This window comes from Triturus cristatus, chromosome 4_2, assembly GCF_964204655.1.
Source record: "Triturus cristatus chromosome 4_2, aTriCri1.1, whole genome shotgun sequence".
Lineage (NCBI taxonomy): Eukaryota > Metazoa > Chordata > Amphibia > Caudata > Salamandridae > Triturus > Triturus cristatus.
The window spans coordinates 422,678,484-422,692,294 of NC_140586.1; the positions used below are offsets into that span (position 1 = coordinate 422,678,484).

The window sequence follows — 13,811 nt, forward strand, 5'->3', positions numbered from 1 at the left end:
GACTAAAGTAGTGCAGTGAAAAAAAACATATGGCCAGTAATGAAATGATCCACGTAGCAGGGCCAGTCACAAGGGTGTTAACAAAGCAGCCATCAGGCTGGGCAAATGCGCACTGTTAACCAATGAAATCAATGGAGTTGAAACGTCAGACCAAGCAACCAATTAAAAAGTGGTAGGCATGTTGAAACTCCACTGAGGGATTACAGCATGCCTTGCAGAGCAGTGCATGCATGCTGACTCTAGGCTTGACCTAAAAAGGAAGGTTTGGGCCTTTGAAAAGGTTTACGTTGCCAAGTTGAAAAAGCTGTTTAAGACAACTCACAGAGGCTGCAATGGCATGCCTGAGACATGTTTAAAGGCTGCTTAAGCAGATGGCACAATCAGTAGTTCTGCAGGCTCAGGAGTTTCATTTAATTTACAGGCCCTTGGTACAGATAGCACCACTTTACTAGGGGCTTAACAGGTAAATTAAATGTGCCAATTGGGTGTAAGCCAATGTTACAATGTTTTAGGGAGAGAGCACAAGCTCTTTAGCACTGGTTAACAGAGTCTTAAGGCCAGCAAAACTGGAATATCGAAGGCAAACCACGCCAAGGATGTCAGGTCCAACACCTGGCATTACAAATGCATCTTCCTGTGTATATGGGCATTAAGTTGATTACTAGTAAAAAATAATTTTTACCACTCCTAACCATTTCTGTCTCACTGGCAATGAACACCTTAGCTTTCTCTTAGATTCAGTGGCCAAGCAATAAGATTCAAGTTTCATGCAGAACTGATCACACCTTGAATGCAGGATCCTGGCCCCTGACACATAAGGGGGAAGGTCCTATGCTGAACGTTGGTGGTTGTTGTTGTTGCTGTGGTTTTTTTAATAAAACAGTCTCAGAAATTTTGTTCCACTATTTTTGTATCTTTTTTAGGCCTTGTTGTCATACTGATCTTCTTGTTGCTTGCAACACTCAATGAGAGCAATCTCTTGTACTGTTCATAAAGTGTATGTGACAAACTTTCTTTACTGTAACTCAGATTTCAAGAGTTTACGTAATTATAGTGATTACAGTGGTGGAAATACCGTATATTGCTTATGTGTGGTGTTCCCCTGAAAAGGAGTAAAGTAGCCTACAAAGGACCTAAAGACCTGGAGTTTAGTGCCTCAAAGAGTAATATTTACTGGGATAGCCCCACTGTTGCACTGGCAAGTTAAGGGCCGGAGCCTCTGTTCTAGTAGTTTGGAAAAGATTTTGGCAGGTGCACCCAAACAGAATACAGATTAGGGGAAGTACTCAGGGTACTGCATTAGTACAATGAAGTGTGCAAAGCTGATTGACACTGTACTTAAGACTGCGGGATACACAGGTCAGATGTGGTGCCAGTAATAAAATGATGGGTCCAAGCTAGGACAGCGGTTTGGCCGGGCACCCATAATAGCAAAGAAATCAGCGTCATTATCTAATCTCAGTCTTGATTTCTGATTCAGGTGTTAGGGGCCTTGACAATCCTCTCTGGGATCTGATAGGTAATCAGTAGAGGCGTGTGAACCATTGGCCTTTTCTCAAGAACCTTGGTCGAACCTGTGTTGAGGTTGGTGACGAATTTAGATCTCGCAGACACCTGCAGAGCTGATGGGTGCAGAATCGTAGGACTGCGCGTAGCACACCAGTGTGGTATGAGCTTCTCCGCCATTGGACAGGCACAGGGGATTTCATCTGTAGTTGCCAAGAGATGTACAAAGTGCGTGACTATCTCTCGGTCAAACTTCTACCATTGCTGCTTAGAGGATGGAATTGATATACAGGAGCTTTCCCACCAAACCTTGACCAATCCCTGAAAGGCTTGCACATACATGGCTTTCACTCCTGTCCTAGTAACTGTCAAAGAGCTCTCTCACATGAGGGTCAGGAGCCAATCGGCTTCTGGGAGAGCCCTTCTGTGGCGTTTCGAGCTCTTGAAGAATGCTCAGGTCAGTGCATTACCTAGAATAGCAAGTAAATACTATTTTATTACAGTTCAAAAAGAACATTAACATTACAATTGAGTCAGTTCTGTTCTCGCCTCTCCAGATCAAAACTCGGCAACTCCCGCTGCTGCGCCTACCCCTGCTCAGAGCTAGGGCCAGGGTCGGGGCCAGTGGGATCCATATCATGGCAGGTTTGATTATTCGAGAAGTCCTGGCGCACAATAACATTGTGGAAGAAGACGAATGTTGAGCTGTTTGTTCAGTTTGGCTTCATTTGACCTCCGGAGTCATTTTGATATTGTTGAAAAAGTGTAGAAATCCTCTCTCCCGGTGCCCAGTTTCTCTACCTTTGGTACTTGGGCTGTCCCTAGAGCGGGGCATACACGTGGAAGGAGTAGAGAGAATGTCTGAACTGTTGATTCTTCTCGAGTATAATAAGACTTTGTAAGTCGTAATTGTGCACTAGTTGCCATAAATCATGGTGACGTGTAGAAAGTCGAGACTGGAGACGTACATTATGTCAGTAAATAACGGTAGTTCCGAGAGTGAATGTTTACAGATGCGGTTTTTTAATTGCAACGCAGATGTAAGACATTTTTCTGTAGAAAGAAAATGCCTTTACACAGTTTAGATCTATATGTTGAGTCTGTCAGAGGGCTGCCAAACCTGTCCATAAACAAACTAAAGGAGACACCAAAAAAGTGTGGTCGGGAGTGACGCAGATGTCAGATAATCAGTTCTTTGGTGTTCCTGTTTATGTGCCTGTCTGTTATCCTGTAAGATAGTCTGTTCCGAACTGTAAATGCCCTTGTAAATCACGCTGATCTATCTGTACCCTCAGAGTAAAAATAACAACTGTTCAAAAGAGATTCTCGTGAAACCGAGGACAAGGGTATGGCAAACAATGGCACCCGCACCTCCCCGCCCTCCACATCTTGAAATTCAGTCTTTTGTAATTACACACATTTTTACAATACATAGTGTTTGTGACACAATTAAAAGGGAGACAACGCATCTTCTTTTTCTGAAACGTGTAAGCTTAAATAAATTGTAAACGACACACTTCATCAGGAAAAGGAAATCAGTTTGGTCAGTATCCCGTTATCCTATGCCGGGACCAGTGCATCCTATAGGTGAGACCCTCCCTGGAGGTCTCCCCCTGTTCACAGCATAGCTTACCTGAAAGGCTGTTCTGCCACAAACGATACATCGATATCAAAGGCCTCCTGCAAGCTCAGCCCTACAAAAACTGCATCTGTGCTCATCACCAAATGTATGTATGTATGTATGTGTATGCTATTTGTATAGCATGAACCTAGCCAAGCGCAGAGAAGTGCTATTCAGGAGCCAAAGCAAAGACACAGGCGTTGAGCGACAGGAGGGGTAGATTGTTTGTGGCCTCTTACAGCATCATGATGTAGTGTTTATACATAGGTGTGTCTTCAGCTCTTCCGTGTTTAGAGCAGTGTTGTGGCTATAGCAAGTATAAGGTTGACTCTCGGCAGCCAATTGAAATGCTTCACTCTACAGATTGCAAACAGCACTACATTGCTAGGTGTCCAGATGGATGCCAGACTGAGCTTTGAGGCTGATATTGTATGCAGAAGAAAAGCCTCCTGGCATTAACTGTCTCTGATGCCCTAAGTAAAGGGCTTTCAAACTGAAATAGATTTTAGACTCAATCTAGTTGAGCTAGTGATGTCCAATTTAGATGACGGAGTTTCCTTGGCAGTTGGTATACACGTCATATCATATGCAAGAGCATCCTTCATGGTGTGACCCCTTAATCAAAGGTCTATGGAAGTAGGACAAACTCGCATCTAGACTAAGAGACCTCCATTGGCTTACACTACTGAACACATCATATTCAAAACATCCGCAGCATCACTAAGGTGGGGGGACAGAGAGTGCAGTACCGATAAGATGAGATTCAGTCCTTCTACAGTGCACAGAGGTTCTGGAACTCCATTGCAGTACGGTAAACAATGTTTACGCCGAAACCTTTTTCCCACTTGGAATCACAACGCGGTCGTTACAACGACCGCGTTGTGATTCCGCATACCATTACTCCGCAAGTCGGATGAACGACTTGCGGAGGGAAGGGGAGGAGGTGTTGGATTTAAAATCCAACACCTTCTCTAGTATCCGCACAGACTGGAGTTGGAATAGAAAATTATACTATTCCAACATCCAGCGCCCCCCCTCCGTAAGTCGTTGTTCCGACTTGCGGAGTAATGGTATGCGGAATAACAACGCGTTGTCGTAACGACCACGTTGTGATTCCAAGCGGGGAAAAAGGCGGCAGAATAACGTCGTAGATTCTTGCAGTACACATCAGCAGGACCCACCCATCTTCACGTCTGTAGCTGCAAACCAACCTTTCCAAGCAACGCCTCATGTTACGATTGATGGGCCACTGATCTACCTCTTTCTCTTGCTTTCTTTATGAAGTAGCTGGTACCTTTTTCTGTTTGCATATCTGTTCAGTTTTTTTCAAAATCAACTAGTAAGCCTTTTGTAAAATGTTTAGGAAATTTGTGGCATATTTACCATAGTTGGCTCAATAACATGGCCGTGGACTTTCACTACTAAGTAGTCGATTTCTGGGAGAGATCACTCTTTTGCCTACATTGTTCGTTCTGTTTTTTAAATATTTATTTAACTATGTTAATCTAAGCATCATAGAAGCACTAATGATCACATCTGGGTGTGTGGATTAAATCACAAATGTGTCGCCTTAAACATCTGTGGGGAATGTATGTGTTTATTGACATCTAAAGTTACCTATTATTTGATGATTCGTTGTATGGCTTATTAAAAAGGGTGGGCAGCAGAGGAAATAATGTCCAGTCCTGCCTAGTATACTGGGGATCTGAAGAAAGCATTTTTTACGCATTAACTAGAATACTTCAGAAGATTTAGCACAGATGTTTTTTAAACCACAAAATAAACTTTAAGCCAAAGCACAAAAGTTGAATAACCTGGTTGGGGACGTGTGTGGCAGTCAGATAAGGGTTTTCTTTTCATCTACAGTGATCACATCAGGATTTTCCAAATGTGGCAGTTAATGGTATATTGTTCTTATGACATTGTGAATGAGGGCAAATAAATCCCAGTGCTGATCAATGCATGCATAGTGTGCCTTATTACCTCATGCATATTACTCAAGATTGCAATATAATGTTTAAAACATTCACCGAGCTGTTGACCTCTGTATTCACAGTTGGCGGGTCTCTGTTTATTCAAGAAAAATGCTCATTAATGCCTTATCCTACTTCTCCACTATGGTTCTTCGTATCACACATAGATTACAATCTTGTGGCAAGAAGTGAAGAATACACCATTAAGTGACTCGTAAATTTAATTTTCAGTCCACCGAACTGATGTACCTTTGCACACACAAGGATATTTTCAGACCTTGAGCTTCCTTCAGAAGATTAGTCTTTACAGAATACTATTTAATTCATTTAATTCCAATATAGGGATGGTGTAGTTATGGACTATGGCCTCTTCTCAAACATGTCTGTTACATTTTTATTGTCTTAAGTCTCGGGATAGCCTTGGTTTGGGAGCATTCTGCTCTGACCCGTGCTACTAGCATTCATGCAAAACTTAGAATATATTTAATTATGAATATATTTATGCACTTCAGTTACTTTCTTCTACTGTTAGTGTCCATGGTAAAAGGGCCTACACTGAACATTCTAATAAATAGAAAACTTCCTGCCTACCCTAAAGGCCATGACGCTTTGTCAAAATGGCTTCATCTCTTATCTCATATGATGTGTCTCCCTATCTGGGTGGACATTGTTATTTATATTGAAGCCAGTGTCTCCCTAGCCTGTTGACTGTATTTCTGCTTCCTATTGTCCATGTCTCCCTGCCTCGTGTATTGTGTCCATGTCCCAATATGTGTGTCTCAATGTTCCATTGTCCATGCGGACTTTCTCCCTGTCCCGTCCTATTGGTAACAACGTCCCTCCCTCTGTTTGCGGCTCATTGTCGAACCTACAAAATCTTCTATCGCCCTCTTCTAATGCCATGACAGCCCCAACAAGCAGCATTGATGCTGACAGTGCACTGTGGAGCTAACACCTAGTGGGCCTGTTGCCCTGTGGGTTTACTTCGAGTGGCTTGTGTTATCTGAATGCAAAGAGAGATCCTGTGAGTTTGCGTAGAAGATGAAGGATGCTGGTTCAATGTAGTACATCAAGTATGCTCGAGTGCTACAAAATGGTTCTCCTTCACTTTCATGCTGAGTCATCTACTGACGAAAGCAACAATGTTAAATGTGATGCGGTCACCTAAATGGGGGTTCACAGCATGAACTTATCGAAGACTAGATCCACCAATTTACAACTGGCCATACTACAACTTGTGCCAAATGGAAAATCACTTTGATTCATTACAGAGAAATATCTATCCTTTGGAACCCACATTTATTTGCAAACACAACCTTCTTATATGATTTATATGCAAATTGTTATTCAGCGTCTCCTTTTTTTCGTGATTGTCTTTGGGCCATTCAATAGTGGATGGCATTCAGTTCTTTTAAATTGAATGCCATTATGATGGGGCTGCTGCTACTTTTAGTCAGGAACAAGGTACCCTATGTCGGGTCTCATGATTTTCCCGTACCAAAGGCAAAACCCTTGGGAGTAATTCTGAATCGAGAGTTAGCAATTATACCACAGATAAACTCCAACTGTAGTGCTAGTTATTGCACCCTTTGCATACTCATTAGCCATGGAATTTGCCTTGGCTGAATTCCGCAGAGTATCAAAACATCTCAATAAAATTCCATGGAATTCAGCCAATGCGTGGAAATACACACGTTGCGCTGCTCACGCTGGTATTTAGCGATGGAAGCGTGTTTTGTGCTGATAAATCCGCGCGAACGGCACCACATGATGCACCAGAGGGTGCAGCTATTCAAATTGATTTTGCTGCTGCTGAGTAGATTTTCTAATTGCGTGGCAGCCTTCTTACCGCAACCGCCCATGTTGGAAAAATCTCACTGGATGTCCTAGCGACCGAAACCTGCCCAAGGGTACGCCAAATCTTGCTCATGCTCGGCAACTAACTGTTTTGGTGCGCGCACGAGAACAAATCTGCCACATGGCTATTGGTGGAATTCGACCAGAACTCTAACTCGGAGTCACCAAAATTCCGCCAATGGAACAGAATTTTTCACCCACCCCAAATGTTCAGACGTGCACTGCTTCCATCATCCTGGAAAAAAAGTTGAACACCACCATTTTCTCTGCTCGATTTTCGTCTAAAATGTATTCCTTAGCAGCCTCTATCTAGGCCTTACTGAGGTTAACTATCAGAAGCTCCAGGCGGTTCGCCTCCTTTATCACTTTAAAAGGTGTATTCAGGTTTCAGCTACCCACAGACAGCTTCACTGGCTTGCGCTGGAGCAACATAGTCAGTTTAAAATCATATGAACCTATACATACATTTTACTACCATCCAGAGCAGTTTTGTCTTGCATCACTCTTCCATGCACATATACATCTAAACCACTTAATTCGGAAGTCTTGAGCCTCCTGAGAATTCCTGCAATAAATAAGTCCCGCATGGGAAGCTGCTCCTTCAGATTCCTGGAAGCAAAACTGCAGAGACAGCCTCCTATACTTGAAACAGATCCCATGGTTGTTAGCCTGCAGGAAAGCCTTTTTGTCCCATTAATTGTGTTCTACTCTTCAGTCTTTTTCCTGTTTATGAAGGTACTCTTATTGCCAAAAACACTTTTGGCGTTAGTGCACTTTACAAATGCCAAACCAAATCAAATAATTGAACAGAAAATCCAGACATCCTGGTAGGCGTCAGCCCGTAGGTGACCCTACTAGAGCCAGGGAGCCCCATGCCGCATGAACCTCCACCAGTGTGGCCCAGTCAACAAATGGGGTTTTGGCTTAAGTAGCTCATCATTCTCTTCTACAACAATACCAGCGAGTTTCAACAGCAGCCATCTTCCATGCCAGCAACCCACAGTGGAAAATGCAACAGCTTGTATTAACCTGTAATGGAGTATTCTGGCAGTTGTAGAAGGGTTCTGTGAGGCACCCAGGCTACCCTCAGCAGAGAATGAGGAAGCAGGGCAAATGGACATTAGACTGGCACAGCCATAGCAAGGTTATCTTTTACGCAGTTCTTGCCTCACTGCACCGTATGGCTATTCAATTTGGCTGTAACTTTGGTGTCATCTTGCATGACACCTATAGCAGGTCGACTGTTTCAACCACTACTCCCGGTTCCATGCTCTGCATCAGGGGTATTGTCTTGCTAGACAAAAATATAAAGATTCGAAAAGTCTGATGCCTTAATGGCTGAATGTATGCATCTGGTAGATAAGGTAGTGTCCTGATGTTAAGCATCATTTCTGCCAATTGTGGTTATAGCTAAATGATTTTCAAAATGACTGTATCAACTGCAAAAACCTAAAAAAAAATCAATAATTGCCGTGGATCTGTAGGGGGAATTTTTAAACCTGTGGATGCTGCTTTGTATGCGGGTATTGACTGCCAGACCTGTCAAGCAGGTGTATGCTGTTTGGTGAGAACGGGTCGCGTCATCCAAGGACAATGTATTGAACATGTAGCAAGCGTTTGCCAAATTTCTACATAAGAAGCTGTCAAGCACTCCTGGTGGTGCAGATCAAAGACGTTTGCACTATTATGTTTCTGAGAGATAGTGCACTTATCGCATCTACTTCACGATATGTCTAATTTGTGATGTTGATAACATTGATGATATTTGTTTTAAAAATTGATAACCTTGTTTAAATAGACTCCATGGGACACATGCCAAAGGCACGTCTCGAATAATGTCATACAAATGTAGAATCTGGTATGACCAGGCTGCGGAACATTTCCATGTGCCGAACAAGTGTATGTAAAAACTTGGAGACACAGACAATATGTTACATATCCAGTTCTTGCCTGAGAAATGTATAGTGCTTTACATAGAATTTTGAAAGTTCTGACTTCACTTAAGGAGAGCTAGCAATGTTTCTATTTTTCCCTATGGATTTTGCAAGGAGTATAAAAGGGGGAAAAAGCAAGCAGAACCTAGATTTCTGGTGCACCAATTGCTGTTTTTTAATAGTTATTTTTTCTATTTTAGATCTGTATTTGATGCACTGGCCTGATGCACAAATACCTGGGAAAAGCAGTCGTGAAGCAAGAGCGGAGACCTGGCGAGCTATGGAAGAACTCTATGACAAAGGTCTGCCTTTTTTGTGTTTATACAACGATCACAGCTATATAAAAATGTAAATTGCATCACGAAAATGGCTCAGAATAGTCTCTAATAAGACTGGAGTGGTCTGGAGTTGCTTAAGGTTTACATCTGCTCAGGTTTTAGGCCCATATGCATGAACACATTTTCCCATAGACACAGAATGGTTAAAACCCTTTGATACATATGGCACTTACTGTCATAGGTTCAGCGTGGCATTCTGCGGCCATACCAAAGTACCAAAACTATTATTTTCGTGTAGTTTATCATGGTGTGAGATCAAACATCACAGAAGTTTTCAGCAAGTCGTGATGCATCAATTACTGAACTGCGGATCTTTAAACAGGGATGCCCGGGTTTAATCCTGTCCTTGGTCCTTCTGATCCTGCACAAATCCCTTTATCTCCTTGTGCCTTAATCCAGCCCTCGAGCATGTTGTCCTTTTGTGCGCTAATCAACTGAGAAAAAGTTCAAGAGCCAACTCCATCCTTGTTGGATGGGGAAGAACATAATGCCGGCAGAGCTATTCTGGTAGCTTTTATTTTTAAACCAGCTATATGCAATTATGCAATAACAACTCTAAAGTTTTATATTATACTTGGGTTAGCATCCCTTATACTGATGTAACATTACTGAGAATTTTCTAGTTGACCAAATCTTAATAAAAAAATGTATCTTTTCCAGTCACCCACTACAATTTATTAAATAATACAATTAAATGGTGCTGACCGCTACACTAAGAATACCATGTATGAAAGCTCAGTGGACTATTGCATACACTGCAGGGCTTTGTGTTTGACCCCATGGACATAGCCCATCCACTCAACCGTTCATGCTCCTGAGGACTCAGGCGCGCAACGCCAATTGGGCTAAAAGGGCTTCAGATTTCCCCCTCCATCGTGTGCCGTAGACCAGGCTGGAGCTTCATGGGTCCTGTCTCTGGGGAAACTTGGGCAGAGCACTGCTTGGGAAGCAGGCGTTGGAGAAAACATTTTCTTTTCTTTTCAGAGACTTATTACAATTCTTGTGTCTTCGCGGCAGCGGTTGAGGTCACCATTGATTTATAATATGCTAGTTCACAGATACCATGGTGGGGGCCCTGGCTTTAGCATTCTTCATTCTTTTAAAGGACAAGCAATGATTGCTCATTAACACTGTAATGACCAATGCATCACCTGCCTTCAAAAGGATCTTTGCCCTGCCCCCAACCTGGCTGTTAACCTCAGACCTTTCAAGTAAAGACGGGACCGATGACAAATTGTATGAAGGGCAACTGGAATTATGCGGCTAGAGAATGCCAAATTATGCGGCAGTGTTGACCAAATTGTGTGGCAAGAAAATGCAAATTATGTGGCACAATTTGGCATAATTTTTTTATCGTATTACTTCACTATTTTGCCTTTTTTACACTTGTTATCACTGTTTGGGCATAGGTTGCACCTCATTAGTACCAGTTTAACACTCAAACAAAACCAAAAGCAACAGAAAGGTGACCAGTCAACTTTTGCAAAGGGCCTTCCACTGCTCGGCAATATGTGTTGCTGTGTTATTAGTAACTTGTGAACCGTTAGAACTAGAAAAATTTTTTGTGGGGTAAAATCTGCAGATTATGCAGCAGATGAATTATGTGGCATATTCATGGGGATCCATAATCATGTGAAATACACTGCAGCTGCACATTCACATAATTCCAGTGGCCTTGATTAGATTGCGTGTAATTTCATTTATATAGCACTTATTAGCCATGACAAGCGGTAGCAAGCGCTATATGAATGCCCAAAAAGGGGAAAACATTTCCCCTCTTTTTTTTAAATGGTATTTCAATGATTCAGTGTCTATTGGGCATTACAGGATTTCTTTACCAACAGCATCTTGCATTCTCTAGGGGAGCGCATGTAGTTTTGCTTCTAAAAATTCCAATACTGGCTAAAAAGAACATACATAGTGATATGGGTAAATAGGGGATCGGGACAGTTCGTTTTTTCGGTGGTTGATGGTGGGTGGCACCAGCACTTAGTAGTTTGGGAAGGATTTTTAAAAGATGGTCCAACAGGCAGCCTCTGGGCAAAATGTTGCCCGCTGCCTGTCATGCCACACAGTTACTCTATCAGTCTGTAAAATGGCAGCAGGGGAGAGCAGCCCCCCACTGTGCTCCTCTGCCTTTGATTGCTACAAAGCTCAGTTTGGGTAGGGCGGTACATGTGCACTACTGTAGGGATGCTCATGGGGTGCAATATGTATATATATTTTTGTTTATTTCATTTTATGTACTGATGTATAATTTGCAGATAGTATTCCATGGCTGCCAATTGCAATACTGGAGGTATACCATAACAGACATGACCTTATACATCCTTTAAACACTGGAAGAGCATATTCAATTGACCATGTCAGCACAGTCCCGTTTTTGGCATAGTGATAGTCCGAGGAGGACAAAACATATAACACATTCCCAGTACAATTATTTCATAAGCTTAGTTACATTCTTAACAACATATTGTCTGTGACCAATCATATCAGCTTCACCCCACTGCCTTCAAACATGCGACTTCAGATTACCAGCTGTACAAAAACCTATTGTGTTTGATTTATTAAACCACAATGTTGTTCTATAATAATCGGGGCCACATAAGGGTTTACATTGGCTTTTAGGAAATGCTTCTCGTGCAGTGCCATAATGTGCTGTATTCATGTCAAAGCTACCACATGTTAAAGAAATACACTTTTTTTTTTTAATTTGGAAGAGTTGATATATTTTAAGTGATGTTTGTTGTGTGATTTACATAGTAAAAATTTTTCAGGGCTTGGCTCATGCACGGGCTCTATGAGCTGACCAGACTCTAGTCTCACTGATGGCTCGGCTCGCCCTGTTAATTTGTGGGCTCTGCCACCTCTACTTTGTGTCCAGGAAATCTCTGGGAATAATAATAACGGTAAGATAAATCGCACTTGCTGGAGAGATCTGTGTTTTCTCTAGTCCCAATTTTGAATCAAAGTAGTATAGAGGATTAATGTGTCCTGTAACGCACAGCAAGAAACATACAGATGGCAGATTTTTATTTTACGTAGATAGGTAAGCGGGTTTCTGCTTTGAATACAGAGATCCTTTTGTGACTTGCAGTTGATAAATTGTAATGCTTCTAATATAGCACAGTGAGCTATGATGAAAATGCGACTCCCACACCTTGCACCTCTCTCTGTTTTATGTAACACATCCTGTGCATTGATGTACACACTTGCATGATTTATTGTAAATGTATTGTGCACGTATGATGTAGAGCACTCTAACACACTGCATTCGGGTGAGTAGTGCTATGAAAAAATAAAACAAAATAGGGGTATTTAATTTGTGTATGTACTGGGACAGACCAACACATTTGACATTCTTACAGTGCAGGCATATGTCGTATACACAGGGACTGAACAAAGTCAAAACCAGGCCTCTCTTAAGGACCTATGAAATGATAGCAAGCTGTGTACCTTTGTTTCCCCTCAACTGTGTTTGCATCTAGGTGTGAGGCTCCAGATAGCTCCTAGCCATGCTACTCAAACAAAAGGAGGCCTGATGGCCCGATGCCCCCTTAAATTCGGCTGTTGTTTTGGGACCAGCTGGAATTTAAAATAAGCTGTGCCACTGAATGTATCCCGGTGTCGGAAAATTCAACCAGGATGAGTTCAGCATATTTTAGTGTGGCCCAGCTTCTTGGCAGGCTCAACAGTGTTCACCCTGTGAAAATAGTGGATGGCCTCCGTCTACCCGCGTGTACTGTTGACTTGTACCCTGCCCTCCATGGTATAATAATTAGAGCTGTGTCTAGAATTCATTGGACTTTTTCAGGCTCATGTTTTCACAGGCTTTGATGTCTGCTTTCTGGCTCCTGAAGAAAGTTTGCCTTTTGACACACAATTGCGAGAACTGCCATTGGGCACCACTCTCCTTCTCCTGCAGTGGCCCCAACATTGAGCCCCCTTTATTAATAATAGTTCTTTGTTGTTTGCTTGTCTTGGTTGCAGCAGGCAAACCCCAAAATGAGTGGATGGATGTGTGAAGCATAAAGCCTGTGAGAACATGTGAACTTATAGGGAACAGGAGGAGGGATTTCCTTCAGCACCCTCATACTCCAATCATAGTTCCATCAGCAGACAAAACGTCAAAGGTGTAAACGTTCCACTAGACTGCAAGCTATTACATCCATCCTCCGGCAAGAAATCATCAGGTATCTGTTCATGTGGAGGAACATGAGCACCTCACTAGCTGGTGGTGCAGGTCTTGTCCACCAGCTGGAGCTACAGCATCCCGATGTCAGGGGTGGCAGCCGGTCCATGGGCATGCTTAGACCTTCCCACATACATCTGTTTATGTCCAGGTCTCCATTTGGTTATCCTCATACCTCTCAATTTATGTTAGCTGGATATGTAGTGCGCATTACTACCCAAAGGTGTCTAAGCGCTGGCAGTTTCGGCTGCAAGTATCCGAGGACTGTCTAAGAGTTACCTGTACCTGAATAGCCAAGTCTTTACAGCTTTTCCAAAAGCAAAAAGACTAAGTGCTGTTTTTAAGCAGAGGGGCAGTATATTCCATGTTTTGGATGCTTCAAGTACAATG

At 42.5% G+C, this 13,811-nt stretch overlaps 1 protein-coding gene across 3 annotated transcripts in view; it reads left to right on the forward strand.

Annotated features, from left to right (window-relative positions):
* The window catches only part of LOC146834519 (putative oxidoreductase ZK1290.5), a 690,790-nt gene that overhangs the window by 321,006 nt on the left and 355,973 nt on the right, over positions 1 to 13,811 (forward strand). For all 3 annotated transcript variants that reach the window (XR_014960632.1, XM_085601909.1, XM_085601908.1), the window contains exon 3: positions 9,092 to 9,193. Coding sequence is in view for 2 of the 3 variants with exons in the window: in XM_085601909.1 (XP_085458035.1) it covers positions 9,092 to 9,193 (102 nt within the window). In the remaining variant the exon portion in view is untranslated. The remainder of the gene's footprint in view (positions 1 to 9,091; positions 9,194 to 13,811) is intronic.